This window comes from Onychomys torridus, chromosome 13 (genome assembly GCF_903995425.1).
Source record: "Onychomys torridus chromosome 13, mOncTor1.1, whole genome shotgun sequence".
In the NCBI taxonomy this organism is placed as follows: Eukaryota; Metazoa; Chordata; class Mammalia; order Rodentia; family Cricetidae; genus Onychomys; species Onychomys torridus.
Window position 1 is genome coordinate 48,794,886 of NC_050455.1, and position 23,334 is coordinate 48,818,219.

General features: G+C 43.3%; 2 protein-coding genes across 3 annotated transcripts in view; one reads left to right on the forward strand and one right to left on the reverse strand.

The window, feature by feature from the left end:
- The first annotated feature begins 206 nt into the window (after positions 1 to 206).
- LOC118594797 (interferon-inducible GTPase 1-like) lies at positions 207 to 6,069 on the forward strand. 2 transcript variants are annotated; one of them, XM_036204992.1, is made up of 2 exons: positions 207 to 338; positions 4,644 to 6,069. In XM_036204992.1, the coding sequence occupies exon 2, from the start codon at positions 4,665 to 4,667 to the stop codon at positions 5,910 to 5,912; it is 1,248 nt and encodes a 415-aa protein (XP_036060885.1). In that variant the 5' UTR covers positions 207 to 338; positions 4,644 to 4,664; the 3' UTR covers positions 5,913 to 6,069. The 2 variants fall into 2 exon arrangements, with proteins under 2 accessions (XP_036060885.1, XP_036060886.1); XM_036204993.1 differs by lacking the exon at positions 207 to 338 and adding an exon at positions 2,846 to 2,924.
- An 8,885-nt stretch (positions 6,070 to 14,954) lies between these two features.
- Smim3 (small integral membrane protein 3) overlaps positions 14,955 to 23,334 on the reverse strand; it is a 28,964-nt gene continuing 20,584 nt past the window's right edge. The window contains exon 2 of the mRNA XM_036204962.1: positions 14,955 to 15,624. Coding sequence (XP_036060855.1) covers positions 15,435 to 15,617 — 183 coding nt within the window. The 5' untranslated portion in view covers positions 15,618 to 15,624 and the 3' untranslated portion in view covers positions 14,955 to 15,434. The remainder of the gene's footprint in view (positions 15,625 to 23,334) is intronic.

The window sequence follows — 23,334 nt, forward strand, 5'->3', positions numbered from 1 at the left end:
CGCCCTGTTTCCAAGCCCCACATTCTACTCCTTAGGACATTTCCACATGTGCTGCCAAGGAATTAGCACAGAATGAAAAACAACCAATAGTTTCACTTTCTCTTTCTTCTTCTTGGAAATGCAGGAGATTCTGAAAAACAACATGATCCATGAGCTCTGATGATTGGCCCAAACACACTGAGAGGGAAGAGGTATAAATCCTGCAGAGCTGCTTTGAACCTGCTGCTTTCCATGGAAGAAGCAAAGGTGATTGTCAAGTGAAGAGACCGCAGTGCAGTGCAGTGAGGTTCCTGTAGCTGAACTACAGTGAGCAAATCCACTGGACACAGGATAATCTGGTAAGTGCAAAGCAGCATTCAGTTTTAACTTCAAATCCTCACCTTCTCTTTTCTCATAAGAGCTAATAGATAACAAGACATTTAGGAACATTCTCTGAGAGTGAGGCTTCTTAGTTTAGAAGCTAAGGAGCTTTGGTGGGAAGCAGACAGGACAGGCTTGTGGATAAAGTCTTAGCTAATTACTCAAGTTGAGGTAGACCTAAAGCCTGATCTTGATATTGTTTTTGGCGAAAACACGTTCAGTATTTTGACTTGTCTCTTATTTCTCTCCCTAAAATGGTTGTGGATAGATAATTCAGGTGATGGAATATTTCTGCAGTGTGTGTGAAGTTTGTTGTATCTGAAACATAATGAAAGGATGGTGAATGATAGAGGCAGGTACATATTTACAAGGTGAACATAAATCCTGAATCCTGCATAACTGACACAGAACCTAAAGAAAGGTGATTAACAGCCATGTGGCTACTGGGTAGAGCACAAAGGCATGGAAGCAGTCACAAAGTACAAAGTCCTGAGATGAGAAGACAGCCTGAGATAACAGGAAGGCTAGAATTCAGACACCATCAGCTTCACACAGGTAATAATGGACTTCAAAGGTGTGTTGTATGTAGTGTGTGTACTGTATACCTAGTGGATGATTCCGGACTGAAATAGGAATCCCTGTGGTGCCTCTGGGAACTGACCTGACATGGTATGACTTCAGTGTCCATAAGATAATGGTGGCTCTTTGATCATCCATGTTGTTGCAAGAAGAGTCACAGGAAATATCGTAATGTCAACAACATAATCAAAGCTGGAATTGAGGAAGTCTTGAAGAAGATAATGTAGGAGGAATGATCAGTTGTGATTGGATTTGGAAATAGAGCTTAAGTCTACAAATTGATTTGATGTGGGTGAGACAGAAAGAGGAGGCTACAGAGTGACAGTGGGGATTGCTGGGTTTTTTTTCTTTTTTATTATAAGAAATTTTCTATCTTCTTTACATACCAACCTCAGATCCCCCTTCATCTTCCCACTTCACATCCCCCAGCCTTACCCCCAACCTCCGCATCCCCACATATCCCAAATCAAGGTCTCCCATGGGCAGTCAGAAAAACCTGGCACACTCAGCTGAGGCAGGTCCAAGTCCCTACCCGTTGTACCAAGGCTGTGCAAGGAGTTTTCTTACCCGATGGTGAGGTCCATTGTGCTGCTATTGCAGGTCTTTTAGGCAGGTTTGTGGAGTGCAGAGGGCAGATATATGAGATCTGCTCTAGTTAAACACTCAACAATCAAACACAGGTCCTTAGGCCGTGAAGCAAGTGTATTTAGCTGCTGAGCCATCTTACTGGACTTGATACTCTTTTTTTTTTTTTTTTGAGACGGGGTCTCAATTAGCCCAGGCTAGCCTCTTACTCACTGTGTACCAAGAATGACCTTGGAGTCCTGACCCTCTTACCTCTACTTCCTGAACATCAGAATTATGGGGATCTGCAAATGCATGCATTTAATAAGGTGTTGGGGATTCAACCCAAGGCCTTATTCATGCTGAGAAAGCTCTCTTCCAATGGACCTACATCTCCAGTGCTCAGTTAGATTGCTTTCATAAAGTAAAATGTGTAACAGGAAATAGTAAATCTAAAGGATGAGTTGAGGACACTGAAATGTTGTATTGAAGAAATGTATTTTAATGTGGACTTTAAGGGTAAAGAAGTTTTTTTATTATTGCTAGTTGATATTCCTCATGGGGAGGAGTTCCAAGTCATGAAAAAGACAGAAGGAAAGTAAATTAAGGAAAATTAAGAAACTTTTCGAAAAAATACAATAGCTGTACTTACTGAAATCTTTTGAAAACATAAATAAAATAGACAAAATAGATCTGTGTGATCATTAGAGGTTTGGCATTGATTAAACACTGAAGTCAAGGATCATTCACTATCATTGATTTTTCAGCTTCAGAAGCTAGATGTTTGTTGATTAAGTTTCCATTCTTTTGAAGGCACACACTGAAGGAAGTGTGACAGATGGAGAAGACATTAAATTTCATGTACAATACTGCAGTCAGGTTAGACTCGACAGTGACTCACGTCTTTACAGTTGTTGATGCTGGATAGAGGACTCTTGCAGTTTTTCCTATTATTTTCCCTTACTTAAATTTTAATTGTTCTATAATGAAGGGTTTAATTGAGAGCTAGTAGAAATTTGTTCTAGTTTCCTTTCTTTTTTTCGGTATTTTATTTTACATACCATCCACAGTTTCCCCTTCCTCCTCGCCTCCTGTTCCCTCCCCCAACCAACCTTCTAAGCCCCCTCTGTCCACTCCTCCTCCCTCTCCATTTCAGATGGGTCAGATCTCCCATTGGAATCCACCAAGCATGGCATATCGAGTTGCTGTGGGACAGCTCCTTCCCCCAGTGCATCAAGGCTGAACAAGGCATGCCACCATAGGGAATAGGTCAAGCATCAGGGACAGGTCCTGGTCCCATTGTTAGGGGCCCCACAAAAGACCAAGCTACACAACTGTCACCGAGATGCAGAGGGCCTAGGTCAGTCCTATGCCAACTCTCTAGCAGTCTGTCCAGAGTCTATGAGCTCCCACAAGCTCAGGTAAGCTGTCACTGTGGGTTTTCCTGTCATGATCTTGATACCCACTTGCTCATATAATCTCTCCATCCTCTCTTCAACTGGACTCCCAGAGCTTGGACCAGTGCTTGGCTGTGGATTTCTCCTTGTGCTTCCATCAGGTACTGGATGAAGGCTCTAAGATGACAATTAGGGTAGTCACCAATCTGATTACAGGGGAAGGCCAGTTCAGGCACCCTCTCCACTATTGCTAGTAGTCTTAGCTGGGCTCATCCTTGTGGTTTCCTGGCAGTTTTGCTGGCAACAGGCTTCTCCCTAATTTCATAATGGCCCCTTTTTTATTACTCTCCCCCTCCATCCTGCGTACAACTCAACCATCCTGACCCCTCATGTTCCCATCTCCCCATCCATTCCCCTCTACACTCCTTGCCCCCAGTTTACCCAGGACATCTCACCCATTTTCTCTTCCCACGGAGATCCATGTGTCCCTCTCAGGCTCCTCCTTGTTACCTAGTTTCTCTAGGGCTGAGGATTGTAGACTGGTTGTCCTTTGTTTTACCTCTAATATCCACTTATGAGTGAGTACATACCATGTTTATCTCTCTGGTCTGAGTCATCACACTCAGGATGATTTTTTTTCTAGTTCCATCCATTTGCCTGCAAATTTCGTGATGTTGTTGTTTTTATCTGCTGAGTGATACTCCATTGTGTACATATACCACATTTTCTCTAGTTTCCTTTCTATTGCTTTTATAAACTGCATTACCGGAAGCATTTTAAAAAGAAAAGAGTGGTTTCGGTTTACACACTCTGCCTACAGTCCACCACTGGGGTAAGTCAGGACAGAAACTCTGCAGGAATACAGGTATGAACAAGGGAAGAATATTGGATTTTTTTCTTTCTTTTTTTTTTTTTTTGAGCTGAGAATCGAACCCAGGGCCTTGTGCTTGCTAGGCAAGCTCTCTACCACTGAGCTAAATCCCCAACCCAAGAATATAGTTTGGGGAGCAAGCAAGAATGTTTTTTACTGGCTTGCTCCCCATAGTTCAGTGTTATGGAATAATCATTTTGTACACTGTGAAGATATGTCTTTGCAAGGTGCATTCTGATTAGTTTAATAAAAAGCTAAATGGCCACTATCTAAGCAGGAGAGATAGACAGGACATTCAGACAGAGAATTCTGGGGGGAAGAAAGGCAGAGTCACCAGCAGACAAAGAGGAAGCAGCATGGCAGTACAGGGTATAGGTAGCCAAGCCACGCAAAAGAATGTAGATAAAAGATATGGGTCAATTTAAGTTATGAGCTAGTAAAAAAACAAGCCTAAGCTATCAGCCAAGCTTTTATAATTAATAATAAGTCCCCATGTCATAATTGGGGAGATGGCAGTCCTAACAAAAAAGTCCAACTACAGTTAATTAATGCTTTCTTAAATTAGCCAGGACCACCAGCCCAGGGGTGTGCTATACACAGTGGACTGGGACCACCCACATCAATCCTCAATATAGAAAATGCCCCCATAGGTGTGCCACTACTTCAATCTGATGGAGGCAGTTCCTCAAATGAGGATTTCTCCTCCAAAAAGACTATAGCTTCTATCTTGTTGACAAAAAAAAAAAAAAAAGCACAAATACATGGGAAGTAGTCAACATCACAACATATCTGAGGCTGCAGCACAGAGAACACAGTGCTAAGCACAAAGGTGCCTTCGGTCTCGTGCAACTCACTCTCCTTCCTTCTTTCAGGGTCCTTTCTTCAACACAGCCATGGGGCAGTTATTCTCTGATACCTCTAAGGATGAAGAGAGTGGAGATTTGGAGTCCAGCTTCACTAAATATTTTAAGAATATTAAGACAGAAAATAAAATCATTTCTCAGGATACCACCCGTTTAATAGAATTTCATCTGAAAAGAGGAAATATTCAGGGGGCACACTCTGTAATCAGTAATGCGTTAAAAAATATGGATGATGTCCCAATTAACATTGCTGTGACAGGCGAGTCTGGAGCAGGGAAGTCCAGCTTCATCAATGCCCTGAGGGAACTTAGACCTGAAGATGAAGGTGCAGCCGAAACTGGGGTAGTAGAGACAACTATGATAAGATCTCCATACAAACACCCCAAAATTAAGACTCTGACTTTATGGGACCTGCCTGGCATTGGAACTATGAACTTTCTGCCAAAAGATTATCTGGAGAAAGTGAAATTCCAAGAGTATGAGTTCTTCGTTATTGTTTCGGCCACACGTTTTACAAAACTTGAACTAGACCTTGCCAAAGCAATCAGATTCATGGGAAAGAATTACTACTTTGTGAGAACCAAGGTGGACATGGATTTACGCAATGAAAAGAGATCCAAACCACGGAACTTTGACAGAGAAAAGGTTCTGCAGGACATCAGAAGCTACTGTATAAATTCCTTTCATGAGAATAACATGGATGCACCAGAGGTTTTCTTGATTTCTAACAGCCATTTATCTGAGTATGATTTTCCAGCCCTGTTGGACACCCTGATAAAGGATCTTCCTGCTGAAAAGCGCCACAATTTTATGCTTTCCTTGCCTAATATCACTGAGGCAGCCATTGACAGAAAGCGCAAGTCTATGCAGCAGACTATCTGGTTGGAAGCCTTCAAGTCTGGAACTTTGGCTACTTTTCCTGTAGTGGGCATCCTCAGGGATGATATGAAGAAAATGAAGGAGAAGTTAAACCACTATCGAGTCATCTTTGGAGTGGATGACGAATCTCTGGAAGTCATGGCTAAGGATTCCCAAGTGCCTGTTGAGCACCTGAAAGAAATCATTAAATCCCCTTATTTGTTGGACACTAAGAAAGAAAAAGCATTAGGAGAAATGTTTTTGAAATACGTGGAGAATTTTGCCTCAGCTAATGGTGGGCTCCTTGCTACAGGTCTTTACTTTAGGAAAACCTTTTACATGCACCTTCTTTTTGTTGACACGGTGACTGAAGATGCCAAAGTTCTCCTTAGAGAGACATTTTACAAAAGAACTAGTTAAAACTCAACTCACCCACAGCTACTGACCATGACAACATCAAATGGTTAATACCAGGGAGTCATTAGATAAATTCTCACTCCTAACATAGTTTCTTTACACTAGTCACATGTTATAGAATATTATTTTAAGGTATGTTACTTTTGAGGCTGGAGAGATGGCTCAGAGGTTAAGAGCACTGACTGCTCTTCCAGAGGTCCTGAGTTCATTTCCAGCAACCATCTGTAACGAGTCTGGTGCCCTCTTCTGGCCTGCAGTCATACATGCTGTATACATAATAAATAAATAAATCTTAAAAAAAAAAAAAAAAAAAAGTATGTTACTTTTGTTTATGTTGCATTTGTTTAACTCTGTGTAGCTGTGTTACTTTGCCTCTCTAAAACACCTCAGGGATCAATAAAGAACTGGCCAATAGCAAGGCAAGAGAAAGGAAAGGCGGGGCTGGCAGGCAGAGAGAATATATAGAAGGAGAAATCTGGCAGAGAGCTAGGAGACAGAGAAGGAGAAGAATTCCAGGAGTCAGCTACACAGCAAGCCATGGAATAAGAGTAAGATTTACAGAAGTAAGAGAACGGGGAAAGCCCAGAGGAAAAAGGTAGATGGAATAAGTGAAGGAAAGCTGGCAAGAAAGAAGCCAAGCTAAGGCCAGCATTCATAAGTAAAAATAAGCCTCCATGTGTGATTTATTTGGGAGCTTGCCACCAAAGAGAAAAAACAACCAACAACAGCCAATTCACTGACACCATGGGGGAAAAAAACTAAAGATAAGGGTCATGGGTCTTACTATGTCAGAACTTTAAAATCCCCAGTCTCTCTACCTTCCTCTCTGTCTTTCAACTCCACCTGCAAACACTTGAATTCTCTCTCTCTCTCTCTCTCTCTCTCTCTCTCTCTCTCTCTCTCTCTCTCTCTCTCTCTCACACACACACACACACACACACACACACACACACATACACAAAAGATAGGAATAGATGTTTTATAGCTATTTCCTCCTAATCCAAACATTCTAATGAAACTCAGGAAGTTGGGGGCTCTGTGATCACTGCATAATTCACTTCCATGCATGTATGAGGACCATAGATCCATTTCCAGAACCCACTGAAATGGTGAGTGGGTGTGCCATCCACCTTGTACTTTCACATTTAGAAGGCCCAGACAGTGGAACCATGAAGCAAGCTGGCTTGCTAGAGTGTATATATCTACAACCTCTTGGTTCAATTGACGCCTGCCTTGATGAAAAAGACAGAAAGCAATTGAAGATGAGGCCAAACATAAGCCTGACATGCCCACACACAAGTGAGCATATACACCATACAGACAGACAAATCAAAAATATAAAATAAAATAATTCTTGGGAAATAAATAAAAATCTCAAGACTTAGAAAGTAAAGAAACATAAAAGATTCACAAAGTTCTCCTCAAGGTTATATAAGCAAGAAGCATTCTGTGGGGCTGGGGATTTCCAACCAGCTGAGGTGCCTGTAAATCATTGAGGGGGCTCCATGGATGCAGCTGTGGTGAATCAGTGCCCTGCTGCTGGGGTGGGATTTTCAATGATGCAGCCGTCTTTAAGTGATCAATGTTTCTGTAAGCAACCCTCACCCTAAAGTCACTCATTTGCTAAGCTGGACTCAGAAGGTTTTTTTTGTTTTGTTTTGTTTTGTTTTGTTTTGTTTTGTTTTGTTTTGTTTTTGGTCTGTCATGGGTGCCTATACAGGGTGAATAGAAATTTGTTTGTGTCTCTCCAAGAAGAGATCATACAACACAATTGATGCCTTGAACAGGGACTAGAAGAACCAACAATGAGTTGATAGGACTGGTTGCATTGTCCTTAAGATATATGATATATGAAAGTGAGACTGCCCATGTGATCAGCCTCCACAACCCTCGTAGTGGTTGGAAAGGAAATGCCCCCCCCAGTAGGTTCATAGGGAGTGGCACTATTAAGAGTTGTGGCTTTATTGGAATTGGTGTGGCCTTGTTGGAGGAAGTGTGTCATTAGGGATGGGCTTTGAGGTCTCAGATCTCAAGCCAGGCCTAGCGTCTCCCTCTCTTCCTGCTGCCTGCCAATCCAGATGAATAACTCTCATCTACCTCTCCTGCACCATGTCTGGCTACGTGCCTCCATGATGCAGTAGTGACTCTGGACCCCGGGATAAAGGGACATGGCAGTCACTAGGTTCTTTAAAGCCAATGGATAAAGTAGAAGAAAATAAGCTGGAAATGGCAGGTTATAGTTAGGCCTTGAGTCTGGGAGTTATGGGACAGTGGCCATGGATTAGATGCCAAGATTTTTGCAGAAGAGGAAGGCAAGTGTTCTTCCCATGGGCACCTGGTCAAATCATACCTGGTAATAGTAAATCACCTCGAACAAATCCTCAGTCAGTAAGACTGTTGATGACTCTTCTTCCTCAGCAGCCTGAGTAGCACCTTCCAATATTATGAATGGTAGCTATAAAGCAAGAAGCTTTCTGGTCAGTAACAACATATTTCTATGTCTTCTGACCAAAGTATATGATGTCTTCATTAACAGTATCTTAGCATCACATCCTGGTATGGAATCAAGAATAGCAGCAGTACCCTGTATTGATTTTAGGCTTCTGGAAACTTCCTGATCAAACCTCAGGAGCAGGTATCACACACCTGGCACTGACTTTCTGCTTGATAACTCCCATAGCTATTCTTGGTTGTCAGCTTGACTGTGTCTGGAATGAACTACAATACAGACATGAAGGGCACATCTGGGAGGGATTTTATGTTGGGGTTAAGGAGGGAGAATCCACTTCTAATAGGAAGACAAGCACCTTTTGTTCTTTGTCTGCTTGATCTCCCCTTGCTAGCATATCCATTCCTTCACTGGCATTGAAGCTTATTTTGGGGGGATTCCAGCATATACAGAAGACCAGTGGAGACATCCAGTCTTGTGGGACTGAGCAGCTAGATTCTTAGGCTTTCCATTCACAGCTAGTCATTGTTGAATTAGCTGGACCACACCCTCTATCATTCCAACAAATCCCCCTTTATATATAGAGAGAGAGATAAATTCTAAGTTCTCTGACTCTAGAGAACCCTAATCCAATATACTATATCTTCTGGAATGAGCATTACCCTCTCACTCGTGCACACAGCAATTCCAATTGAACTCCTAAAGCACACATGAAATAGTAGGATTCAGTGTAGTGTTTTCAGACATCCTCAGTTAGTGACTCCTTCCCCCACTCCCTCCTCCCTGCCCTGTCCTCTTACCCTTCTCCCTTTTTAAGTTCATCCACATCATTCACCTCCCCCTCCTCATAACGTTTGTGTTCCACCAACCCCTTTGGTATTAGCTGTGCTTTTCTGGAGGAACAGAATCGATGGAATTAACGTATGTATATTATATATACATAACATGTAATAATATATTAAGGCAGCTTACACTGGAATAATATCAACACATGAATCCCAGCTGAGAGGCTGAGAACCTGCTGGTTGCTCCTTACTTGATGGGGGATGCCTCAGCAGTTAGAGTAGTCCTACAATGCCTGTCTCTCACTAGGCAGGCCAACAACACCATAGTTGTTCAGGCCACAAGGCTGGTACCTCCATAGTCCCAGTCTGGCACTGAAATTCCAGAAGCTTCCTGGAAATCCTCTTATCCAGAGTCCAAGATGGAAGCCTGGAAATACTTGTTCTGATATCAGTGTAGGAATCAGCAGCAGAGACAGGGTAAGCCAACCTGCAATCAGAGGGGAGGCCAAGCCAGTACAAGGCAAGTGACTGTCCCCTTGTCTTACCCTTGGCATCTGGGTGGCTCTTCTACCATCCATCAAGACAATCGGGACACTTCTTCAGGTGAGGCTCCATATCAAGTGATTCTAATCTGTGGCCAGTTGACATTAAAATCAACCACAATATTCTCCCTAAGACTTTTCTTCCTTTCTTTGAGTAACCCTTTTCTAATTTCCTGGAGTCTATTATTCCAAGCAAATGACTCAAATCTAAAGATTCAAAGGCCAGATCTATATAAGACAAAGAACACTCTGTTTCTTTCTCTAGGTCCGAGTTACATCACTCAACATGTATTCAGGATGTACCTATTTACCTGACATTTTCATAATTGTATTGTCATTTACCAGTGAATAATATTCTACTGTGTATATGTATCATATTTTTATTGCCCATGCATTAGCTGATGGACGTCTAGGCTCTTCATTACCCAGCTATGGTGAATAGTATCAGAATGAACACGAAGGAGCACACATCCCTCTGATAGGATAGAGAGTCCTTCTTGTTGACAAAAAATAACCAGCACAAGATACATGGGACCTCGTCTCAACACCAGAAAATAACTAAGTCTGCAACATAGAGAACACAGTGCTAGGCACAAAGGCATCTGTGTTATTTGCAACTTATTCTCTGTTCTTTCTGTGCCTTTATTTACTCCTAGTCATGAGTCAGTTCTTCTCTGATTGGCCTAAGGATGAAGACTATGGAAATGTGGAGTCCAGCTTCACTGCATATTTTAAGAAGTTTAAGGCAGAAAACAAAATCATTACTCAGGAAATCATCAGTTCGGTTGAGTTACACCTGACAAAAAGAAACACTTGGGGGAGCTAAATCTGTAGTCAGTGATGCATTCAAACTATCGATAATATCTCAGTAAGCATTGCTGAGACCGGAGAGCATAGAGCAGGGATTTCCGTGGACATTCATTCTACTGTGATTGGAAGTTTGGTTGGGTATAGTAGTCTGAGCTAGCATCTGTGATTTCTTACAGTCTGTACAACAGCTATGCAGGTCCTTCTGTCTTTTAGGGCCATGTAAAAGGCCCGTCTCCAGCTTTACCCTGCTAAGCAAATAAACATGAATTTATTTTTTGAAAATAATAATGGATAAATATTTTTAAATGAGTTTATTTTTACTTTTTCCTCCCTATACTTATCTGATTTGGTTATGGGTTTTTCCACGGTTAGGAAATTTTTCGTTTTTCTTCTACTCTCCTTGCTCTTCTCTCTTCCTCTCCACTCTTTGTCCCTTCATTTATTTAACTTTGTTTCTCAGATTTTTCTTTTTCCTTGCTCCTCTCCTTTGTCAAAGGGGAAGGAAGAGAGAATAAAAGCTTCTTGCTCTGTTTAACCCAGAGGCACTTCCTGTCCTGCTTTCTGGAGCTGGCAGTTGCTTTGGCTCCAAAAAGCAGTGGCCAGGCACCTGCACGGAGCAGGCGAGCAGCATTTGTCGCTGACCACAGAACTGAGTGCAAGAAGCATCGGGACGCCCAGGGGTTTTTCCCTCTCGTGTCGCAAGTGCCTGGTAACTGAGTCGGATGCTGAAGCCTTTGTTTCTATTTCCAGAACCAGGACGGGGGTACAGAGCAAAAGAAGGTGTTTGAGAATCAGCTACGAAAAGGGCGCCGAAGGAAACAATTCCAGAAAGTTGTCCAGGGATAGCGGGGCTCAGCCCCAAGTGAAGATGAACCCGCTTTTCCCATAAACCGGATGTACATACCGAGGCGGCTGGCTGCACTGGAATAAAGCTGTCCACTAGATGGAGCAAGGTTGAAACGGCTTCCATCAGGGCGGGCAAGCCTTAGGAAATTGTGATTCTGCTGGTGTCAAATACCAACGTCAGGCATGGGGGGAAAAAAAAAAAAGATGGTTGCCTTCACCAGGTCCAAAAGAAATCAGTGTTCTCCGTAAGGGCATAATAATCAAACCTTCCAGAACACCATTCAAAACTGCCATTCTCATGAAGAAAAAGCAAGGGCACTCAGAACATCGTTCAGAGAAAAAGTTAATAGACCTATCAAAATCTGCTTTAAAAAAAGAAGTTGATAAAATGAAAAACACATGTTACTGACTTGGAGAAAATATTTGCAAATTAAGAATCACACCATGCAGGGCGGTGGTGGTGCCTGCCTTTAATCCCAGCACTCGGGAGGCAGAGGCAGGCATCTGTGAGTTTGAGGCCAGCCTGGGCTACAGAGAGAGATCCAGGAAAGGCGCAAAGCTACACAGAGAAAACCTGTCTCGGAAGAAAAAAAAAAAATCAGATCTTATGCACAACATATAAAGATTTCCTTAAACTCCAATAGTAAGAAAACAAGCAACTCGATTTTGTAAACAGGGCTAAAACTTAAACAGATGTGTTAGCAGAAAGAAACACCCATGTCAAATACACACTTGACTGTACAGTCAACCTTCGGGGAATTCAGATGAAAAGTTCACACACCAGCTAGGATGGGCAAGGATTCCAAATGTGATTTAAGACACTTAACAAGGATAACCTCACCTCATGCTGCTGGGAATGCACCCATTAGGAAATAGTTTGCCAGTCTTAGAAAATATAAATTCCACATTAACCAGCATTCCTGATGCTAGCTACTTACCAAAGAAAAATAAAACAGGGCTAGTGAGATGGCTCAGCCGGTAAAGGCGCTTGCGGCCAAACCTGACACCTCAGCTCAATCCCTGGGACCCACATGCTTAGGAGAGAACTAATGTCAGCAGGTTGCCCTCTCGCCTCCACCTATGTGTATAATATGTATATGCATAAATTAATATGTAAAAAAAATTAAGGACAAATGAAAGGTTGTGTTCATATAAAAACTGTACAAAGGGCTGGAGAGATGGCTTGGTGGGTAAGAGCATCCTGTGTAAGCATGAGGACTTGCGTTCAAATCTCAAGTGTGTGCCAAGTAACCCCACTGGGGGTTGGGGGGAAGAAACAGGCAGAGTCCAGGAACTCGCTGGCCAGCCAGCCTGTCTGAAATGGAAAGCAGATGGATGAGAGACGCTGTCTCAGACAATAAGTTAGAGAATGACAGAGGACAATTACACCAAGCCTTCTCTGCCCTCTGAATGTTCACACAAAGGTACACACACACTCACATGCACGCGCCACACACAAATACAACACACACACACATACACACACACACAATTTTAAAACCTCTGCATATGTAATGGTCATGGTTGCTTAATTCAGAAGAAGAATTTGAAAGCCTTCCATATGCTCATCTGCTAATGGGTAAGCAGGATGCGGCACAAGCCTTTAGTAAAACAGAACCGAGTGGATAGATACACAGAAAAAAGTACTTCTGAAAGCATACGTTTTCAAGAAACAAGCCTCGAAGACACACACACTCCAGCATTGACCTAGCATTCCAGAAAAGGCAAAAAACAAACAAAATAAAAAAACAAAACTGCCAGAGAACGAATCGGTGGCCCTGAATCAGGAAGACAGGCGATTTTATGAACAGAAAGAATACACAGTGTCTTAGTGCGGCAGAACTGCTCTATACACTGTTTGTGAGTCCAGCTGTGCGCTCTGCTTCCTCATCGAAGCCATGAGAACAGCTGTTTCTGAAGGTCCCTCTACAACGTTTGGAACCAACTCCTCCATGCTCTCCCAATGATGAACTGAAACCGAGCCACAAGAAACCTTTCTTCCCTCCTTCCCGTGGGGTCAGGTGCTTCTGTGCCAGTGGTGCAACGGTACCCAACACCCAGCCCAAGTGGACCGCGACACATCCCTGCTGCCAGCCTGGCCACGCCCCTTAACTTTGGCCCCTTTAGTACAGTACTGTCCCCTCTGCTTTGTCTTCCTAATAGCCTGCTCACTCCTTAGCCCGCGTGACTCGACCCTTCCTTCATACTGCGCGCCTTTCAGTCTCCTTGCTTCTGTCTCCTCCTTCCCTGCCCCTTATACTCCTACTTAGCATCCTCCGGGCTCTGGACTTAGCACCTCACTCCACACTGTGGAGAGTGGTCCTGTCCACTGAGAACCGGATGAGTCCGCATTCGACAGATGGTCATAGAAACAGGGAGGTCATGAAGACAGTGGTAGCCAGGATGATGAGGACAGGACCGGACTTCGTATCTTCCAAACCATAACTGCGACTGCAAAAATCCTTCCCAAGGAACTGAAGAAGACTGCCAACTGCATCCTGAAGGAAGGGTCCAGAGCTCTGTGGTAAAGCCATTGCCTAGCATGAACACAGGCCTGAATTGTCAGCAGAACTGAAAAAGCCAAACACAGTTGAGTTGAATCCTTTTATCTAAGTTCTGAGTTCAGGTAGGTGTTCTTTTTTTAATATATATATTTTTATTAAGAGATTTTCTATTCATTTTACATTTACCAAGCTCCTCCAAGACAAGGTCTCCCATGGGGAGTCAGCAGAGCCTGGTACATTCAGTTGAGGCAGGTCCAAGCCCCTCCTTCCTGTACCAAGGCTTCACAAAGTGTCCCACCATAAGCACTAGGTTCCAAAAAGCCAGCTCATGTACCAGGGACAGGTCCCAATCCCACTGCCTGGGAGCCTCAGGTAGGTATTCTTAAAAGAAAAACTTCACACATGCTCAGTGCGGCACTTTATTGGAAATTGGATGCATACATCAATGAAGTAAGATCAAAGTAATATCATCTGACACAATACTATCCTAATATCTATGCTATCTTCTTACATAACAATAAATCCCAAGATGCCCCTCACTTGGGTATCAAAGGGCAAGCTTTAATAGTCTAGAAATATCTCTATATAAATATAAACCATAGCATCTAAAATAACCATCGTTGTTTTGAGTCGGGTTCAAGAGTCCTGGGAAATCTCTTAAAATAATACGGACTTTAGATGGCTGATGGAGCTGGAAGGGCTTGTAATTCAGTGACAGAACACAGCCCCAAGTTCTCCAGTGCCTCAAAAAAAAAAAAAAAAAATTACTAAACAAAAACACAAAACTAACGACAATGAAGTTCAGGCAGAGAGAAATTCTCCCCTGTGGGATACAACAAAGGGGCTGGAATGCTGGGCAGAAAGCTCAGCCACCCTGCAATTCCAACATTGCTTGAAAGTCAAAGCTAACAGAGACGTGAGACTCAGTGCAGAGAGCAAGTCACTGCACCAACTCCTTGGGCACTGTTAAATTATGGCAAAGCTCTCCTCCAGTTACACGGGGCAGAGATTAGCAGAGAAGTTTTTGAAACTTGTGCTCATCTCTCTCTCTCTCTCTCTCTCTCTCTCTCTCTCTCTCTCTCTCTCTCTCTCTCTCTGCCATACCAGCTCCTTCTCCCCAACAAAGAAAAATGGAAGAAGTTTCACTAATAAAAAAAGTTTGATTTGCTGAGGATGGGGTAGACTTCCATGGTTTTGTACAAGGGGCCCTGGCCAAAGCTGCTCTTTCCCAGTCTCCCTCACCTCCTTTACCACCAGCAGCTTCAAGGATCTTTGGTTCTGCAAAGTTTCTCACTGCATGGCACACATCTGTGTGGCTTCACTGCTCACAAACAGCATTCGCGTCCATTAAGTCACATGGTTCTCAACCCTGTGAAGCAGGAGGCAGGGACCATGACCCCCCTGGTTGAAAGCTAAGGAGCTTGGTACCCACAGCGTTAGGTCCCTTGGTCAAATCCACACTGCCAGCCAGCTGCAGAATCAAAACTAAAATGCAAGTCCAACTCCTGCATCTTCCCCACTGTCTCTCTGAGAACAGGCTGGGGGAGAGACCTGTGTCCTTATCACATGCCATCCCACTTTCAACGGTCTCAGACAGCCCCATTGAGAACCGGATGAGTCCGCATTCGATAGATGATGACTGCAGTGGCTGGGCACAGAAACAAGGAGGTCATGACGACAATGGTAGCCAGGATGATGAGGACAATGGCCCAGATATCCAGGATGTGCTTGGGAAGCAGGACATCCACAGGTGATTGGCTGATAGCATCCATGTTGGCCCTGGAATGGACAAGAAAGGAAAGTCAGTTTCAAGCACCCTCTCTCTGCCACCGTCCTAGGAAGGAGATCTCCAGAAGTCAGGATGCTGTGATCATTAGTGGTGTGATGGCATCATTTGCCACAGCATCCCATTACCCAGAACATGCAAAACACTTTTTAATATTTCTTTTTATTACGTGTATGTCTGCATTCATATGTGTTTCTGCAGAGACCAAAAGAAGATGTCAGGTCCCCTGCAGCTGGAGTTGTAAGTGGTTCTGAAGGGCTGTGTCCTCTGCAAAAGCAGCAAGTGCTCTTAACCACAGAGCCACCTTGCCTGCCCCTTATGCAAAGCACTTTATGACTATTAATTCATTCTATCCTCATATCAAGTACCAATCCAATGATAAGGGACTCCAGTAACTATTCATGTTAGGTTTCTTAGCCTTTATCTTCAGTTATTCCCGTGATTCCCATATTCCATTGATTGACAATGGAAATCAAAGCCACGTAGATGTCATGAACTTGGCCTAGAAAATAAACCCAGATATAGATGGAACTTTTCATGCTTATTGTTTAAACTACCAGTCTGTTTCCCTCATTCATAAAGTGATAGTTCACTGTTCTTGCTGTGTCCCATTGCTTTTTTTAGGGGGAAGGGAGAGTATGTGTGTACATATGCACATGAACATGTATGTTCTGTGTGGAAGATATAGGACAAGGACAACCTTGAATGTCATTCCTCAGGTGTTATCTATCTTGCTTTGGGGTGGGTTTTTTTAATAACAGCCATATTTTTTTAATTAGGCAGGAAGTAGAAAAGAAAGCCCCTATACTGGGCCGTATTCAAGGCATCTTTGGATTTCATGGGGTTAAGGAAGACAAAGTGTTTGGAAAATCCAAGTGACCCCTGAATTTTATGCTGTGGCCCTCACAGCCCTCATCTCGACAGAACCTGGTATTATGCACTGGAACCTGGGGCAGGAAAACACTGCTTTCACTCCTCTTCTTCAACTGTTGACATGGTAACAGAGAAACACAAGCGAGAACAGCAGCACACGAAGCACTGTGGGGAGCTGACAGATCACATCTGTAACCATCCTAACCGGCCCCCTCAGCTCCAGCTACCAGTGCACAATGTGGTTTCCGAGCCGGGGTCTCTCACTGGGACCTAGGGCTTGTAGATTCAGCTTGGCAGACTGCCAGCAAGCTCCAGGGATCTGCCTGCCTCTGGCTCCCTGGCTCTAGGATTATAAGCGTGCATGCACTACCACACCCAGCTTTTTACACAGACACTGGGGATTGGACTTAGGTCCTGTTGTTTGTGGCGAGCACTCTAACAAATGAGGCAACTGTCTTTTTCTTCAGAAAGCCTGCCTACTTACTGCTTGTGGGTTCCTTGGGACATCCACCAAGCACAAGGATGGAGATCTGACTTAGGAATAGCATGGAGAATCTCAATAACCACATTTGGGAATATGCAAGGGACTCAGACTGGTCCACCAAAGTCTTCTCCAGTACTTTTATGCCCAAGCTCTTGGGAAAGGGTCGGGGCGGCTAAATTGAAAGGCTGTATGTCTGGAAAGGGTGGGGCTGTTTTGTTCACAGGTAGAGCACCTATCTTAGAGTTAACACAGGCAGAGCCTTGATAGCTGTCATCTGATATCACTTGACAGTGAGCACCTGAACCAAGCCACGTTTGACGCCATTTGCAACCCTAGACATGCCAAACATATGAGCCAGCCAATAATTTCCAGGTTCTGTTTAAACCATTGTCCATTTGGTATCTTCTCTTGGCAGCTTTAAAAAAAGAAAGAAAGAAAGAAAGTTCAACACGCCTGTAATACAAGTGCTTGAGAAGATAAGGCAAAAAGATCAGGAGTCTGAGGCCAGCCTGGGCTACAATGTAGAAAGACCTAGCCAAAAAAAAAAAAAAAATAATAATAATAATAATAATAATAATAAATAATAACTAAATTCAGATAGGTAAGACATTCTGTTTCACAATGTCTCAGTGTCTTGGTAGTTGTTCTCAAAGCACCTCAGGCCAAAGAAGTATCTTGCAATTCCATGTACTAAGTAGTTAGGTTCAAACAATCTAAGAAGTATTTCTATCCTAACAAGTTAGTATGCATGTACCTGTTGAACACTGGTGTGTGTGTGTGTGTGTGTGTGTGTGTGTGTGTGTGTGTGTGTGTGTGTGTGTGTGTAGGTGCCCTCAGATGCTAGAGGCATGGATTCCCCCATATGTTAGCTTTAGGAATCAAACTCTGGTCCTCTGGAAGATCAATAAATGCTATTAACTGAAGAGCCATCTCTCCAGCCCCTGTGAAACTTTAAACTTTGGGATATGACTAGACAATGCCATCTTCTTCTCCTAGTCTACATTAATTTTTGTCCAGATCTAACATATCAATAGCAACCATCAGAAACAGCTGCATGGAATACCACCTCCAAAAACAATATAGAAAGTTCAATGTTAAACTTGATCTAGCAGTTAAGTAGTCTGGGAGATTTTCAACATCACTATTTCCGTCAGAAATGTTACCAATAAGGAAAGGGGGCTGACAAATGAGACCTCATGAAACATCAAAGTTCAGGAGTAAAGAGACAGCCTACAGAATGGGAGGAAATCCTCACCAGCAAACAAACTGACAGAGGATTAATAACTAGAGTACACAAGGAACTAAGGAGAAAAAGTAACCAACAAGAAAACATATAACCAGTCAGAAATGGCCTGTAGAACCGAGCAGAGTTCTTAAAGGAGAAACACAAATGGCCAATAAATATTGTTTTAAGTGGTAAATACCCATAGGCATCAGAGTAATACAAATTATATCTGCTTGGAGATTCCATCTCACCCCAGTTAGAATGGCTATCATTTAAAAAAGAGAGAGAGAACAAATTCTGAGAGGATGAGGATGTGTGAGAAAGAAAGTCCTTATCCACTGTTGGTGGGAGGTGTGGCCACCATGGAAGTTGGTCTGGAGGCTTCAAATAAATAAATAAGTACGAGGCAAGCAAAGCTCTGTGAGTTAGAGACCAGCCTGATCTACATAATGAATCCCAGGCCAGCCAGGGATACCCAGTGAAAGCCTGTCCTCAAAATAACAATCATATGACCCAGCTATACCACTCCTGGGCACATATACAAGGGACCGAATATTCGACCACAGAGACTCTTGCACATCACCCACGTTTGCTGCTGTGCTTCTCATAATAGCAAGGAAATGCAGTCAGCCTAAATGTCCACCAACTGATGAATGGATAATAGTTACATAGTACATATACACAATGGAATTGCACTCAGTGATAAAGAAAGACAAAGCTACGATATTGCAGGGATATGTATGAAACAAGAAAATGTGCATTCTCTTAACATGAAGATCCTAACTTCCAACTTTTATACATTTGCATTTATGTAGAAGCCAGAAAACTAGCAAGTAACCTGTGGAAAGGGGGAAAGGCTGTAAGGGGTGAGGGTAACAGACCACGTGTGATACGGAAGTGGAAGAAGGGATATTGGGGTAAAATGTTTAGGCAGGGAGGGAGCAAGGGAGACGAGGCAGAGTAGCAGACTGGGAAGACTACAATTCAAGAGTAAATTAAAGATGCACGAAAAGGTCAAAAGGAAAGCTGATACAGGAAAAAGTAATTTTTAAATCTATTTTTTAAGTATTTGAGTAGAGGTACCCTTCACAGGAGGATAAAGCTGTCCTCAGAAGCCAATGACTTATTAAATGAAATCTCAGTGCCAGACAGTGGGTTACCTTCCTACAAGCTGTTAGTCACGAAGGCCCTTAAAGCTCCCAAAAAACACAAGCAGAGTGCCCCTGCTGTTGGTTCCCCACCAGACCTAGATATTAGGACCCCACCACTAAAGACGCGCATGATCCAGCCATGGGACATACAGAAATCAAGGTAGACCTGGGATGAAGCTTCCTCCTTTCCGCCTAGTCCTCATAGTGCTGGAAGGTTCTATGCTGGGGAGAGTTGACATCAACCGTCTTACTGAGCTGTAGGTTCTGAATGCAAGCAACACTACCAACCAGCCAAGCAAAATGTGCCCACTGGTGCAGTGAGGGCAAATCCAGTGTAGGAATAACCAGCCAGTTTCTGATTGGACTTTAAGGCCCACTCTACACAAGAGAATTCACATCTGAAACTATAAACCCAGTCAAAAGCTCATGGGAATGGGGAGTTCGTGGGCTCTAGTGGGGAAGCTACTGCTATGGTGCTAAATTATCATGACGTGTCCATCCAACTGCCTTCTAAATAATTATGTTTATACCCATAAATTACTGCTGTTCTCAGAGAAGCTTCTTTTTATAGTAGACAGCACTAACTGCAGAGCCTCATAACTGGTCAAAGTGCTGAACATGACTACTGAATGTCAGCCGTAAATAAAACGTTTATGTCACGCCCTACAAAGGTTCAGGAAACACAGCAGAAGAGGAGGCAGAAAGAACGGAAGAACCAGAGGAAGCAGAAGACTGTGGTGGAATGCTGTCTTCTGGATAGAACATGGCCACTGCACTCTTGATATCAAAGCAGCTGTCATTACCTGCACAAGACCTGCACGACACTGGGCACATCAATATTCTGTCATGGATGAGTGAGGGGTTCATGAAGTCTCCCATTCCCAGAGAATCTATAGATAGTCAATAGTTATGGGAAAGACATTTTCTTCAGTGGTGTGGTCATTAGTAAGATGCCCAGGCTCCTGAAAATAATTTTCCACCCATGTTCCCATAAACAACTGCAATGAAACTCACTGGTTCACTGAAATATAGAGGGACATGGTGAGGTGGCTCAACAGGTAAAGGAACTTGCTCTCACCCCCGACCATCTGAGTTCAATCCTTGGGATTTACACAGTGGAAGGAGAGTAATGAATTGCCCAAGTTATCCTCTGACCTCCACATATGCACCATGGTGTCCTCAAGTGTACACACACACACACACACACACACACACACACACACGTAAACATCTCTTTATTTTTCTTAAAGACATGGAAGTAGAAGTAGGGTTAGTTAGGAAAAGGATCAGAGGAAGCAAGAGGGAAACAGGAAAGTAATAAGAATGTAATCAAAAATAGATTACACACATACATGAGAATGTCATAATTAAACCTATCATGTATGATCATATATGTTAATAAAAACAAAATGAAGTCTGGCATGTGCAGAGAAAAATATATTAAGAACCTACAGCTGCCCTGTTTTCCCTTCGGTGAGTTGACTATGGCTCCCCAGGTCACCTCACTGCATAGCTCGAGACTAACAATGCAGTACACTCTCTGTCCAGACGCCATGAGGCTGACACAACCTCCTACAGCCCGTCTAATCTAAGACCTCTAATTCTATGACTCCAGGTCCCAGCAAATTCCCAATTCCACTCTTCTTTCCTCTTTCCCTACCCACCAGCTTGTCTTTCCCAATGCCTCTGACTCAGTGGTCCTGTCACCAGTCTCAGGTGGCACCCATCACACCCAGGACCAGTAGAGGACCCAATTTATACATACAATCACGTTTCTGCATTATCTGCTGTACAATGGATACAATTAAGTGTCCACTAATAAGAAGGTTAAATGAGGAATATCCATATGCTATGGTTTAGATATAGACTGGATGTGTCCTCCATGGATCCCTGTGTTAATCTAATCTGATATTCAGAAGGTAGAAAGCCAATTCAATGATAGTGTTTTGAAGTGGAGCCCTTGAAAGCTGGGCATGTTAGCACAGGCCTGTAATTCAGTATTTCGGAACCAGACACAAGAGGAACTCAAGTCTGAAGCCAGCCTAAGCTACACAGAGATGTTATCTGAGAGGGGCATGGGACAAAGGGAGAAATAAGGAAAGGAGGGGATAATCTGACATTGATGAACTCCAAAATATTTTGTAAGATTTTTTTTTTTTATTTTATGTGTATGTGCTGTAGGATGTTCTGTATGTCAAATGTGTTGCTCTGATTGGTTAGTAAATAAAATACTGATTGGCCAGTAGCCAGGCAGGCAGTATAGGGGGGCAAGCAGAGAGGAGAATTGGGGGAAGGGGAAGGCTGAGGAGGGGACACTGCCAGCCACCACCATGGCAAGGGAGATGTAAGGTACCAGCCACGAGCCACGTGGCAAAGTATAGATTATTAGAAATGGGTTAATTTAAGATAGAAGAAGTAGATAACAAGAAGCCTGCCACGGCCATACAGTTCATAAGCAATATAAGAGTCTGTGTGTTTATTTTATAAGTGGGCTACGGGACTGCCAGGGCTTGGCAGAACCCGGAGAGAAGCTCTCCAGCTACATGTATGAGTGGTTTTGGTTGCATGCACATCTGTGTACCACCTGTGTGCAGTGCCCACGGAGGAGTTAGAAGCAGTTGTGAACTGCCATGTGGGTGCTGTGGCAATCAAACCCTGGTCCTCTGCCAAGAGCAACAAGTGCTCTTAACTGCTGCATCAATCCAGCTCCATCCACCCCACCTGCTGCCAATATTTTCTTAAAACAAGGTCTCAGGTGACTAGGCTGGCCTTGAATCTACTATATAGCCAAAGATGACCTCCACCTCCAGAGTACTGGGCTCACACGTGTGCATTATGCTCAATTCACACAGCGCTAGAGAGCAAACACCTGACCTGCTACGCTACATCCTCGGCCCCCACCAAAGTAATTTAAGTGGAAAAAGGGGATAAATAAGTACAAGATAGTATGTATGGGGTGATCCCTTCAGTTTAGATTTTGTAAATTGAGCAGATAGAAAAGTAAGGACACAACCACGGAAAAGATTTGTGAGAGTAATCCATCCAAAGAAAGGGTTAACATCGGTCACCTCTAGTAGAGCTAGCTCACCAACAATACAAGATGCTTTTGCTTTTCATTTTTTGTGCTATTAGATCACTTGAATTTTCTAAACATGAGCACGTATTGTAATCTCTTTATCTTGACTGAATAGAGGGGGAAATAGAATTGGAGAGGAAGTTCTTCCTGGTTTTCTGTGCTGAAAGAATAAATACATGTATAATTTTTAAATAAAATTAAGACTTGAGACTAGATCAAGAATCACCAAATGGTATAGAATATGGGAAGTAAGAATCACCTTAGGATCCAACAACAAAAACACTGCTTTCTGGGCCTCAACCTTGACTTACTGAAAGATTAAAGGGTGATGAGGGACAGTTTGTCCTGTCACCAAGGCGATCTGAATACACAGCCGGGTTTTGGAGGCCCTGGGGTCTCAGGCCTTTCCCAGCACTAAGACTTGAGAATCGGGCCTGTGCCCCGCAGCCAGGCTGCTCAGACTTGATCAGGGAGCCTCTGGCAGGAGGCCCAGCACCAGGACTGCCAGGCTGGGGCCTGCAGAGAAGGGAGAGGCACGGGCTGCTTGACTCAGTCATAGAGATGGAGTCACTTTCTCCAAAATCAAAGACACAAAAGCTTGAGTCACAGGAGACACAAACTGTTCAAGACACATGGGGGTGGAAGAAATCACTCTGTGGTCTCCTGATTGCATCAACAGTTAGCCTGCCTTGGGCCAGAGGAACCCCACAAAAGTCTTCCAGGAAGTCCATTAACATCAAACAGTCTCTGAAACTTCAAATGCCGGGAACACAACCTCCCTGACGGATCTTTCATAAGCAAAACCTGTCATTTACAGTAAAGGAGGCTTCAGGGCTCGTCCACAATAAGAAATCATGGACTATGAAAATGTGAGCAAGTCCTGTTTCAGAGGGT

Coding starts and splice junctions, on each gene's coding strand:
- LOC118594797 (XM_036204992.1), top strand. CDS start 4,665: ATGGGGCAGTTATTCTCTGATACCTCTAAGGATGAAGAGAGTGGAGAT.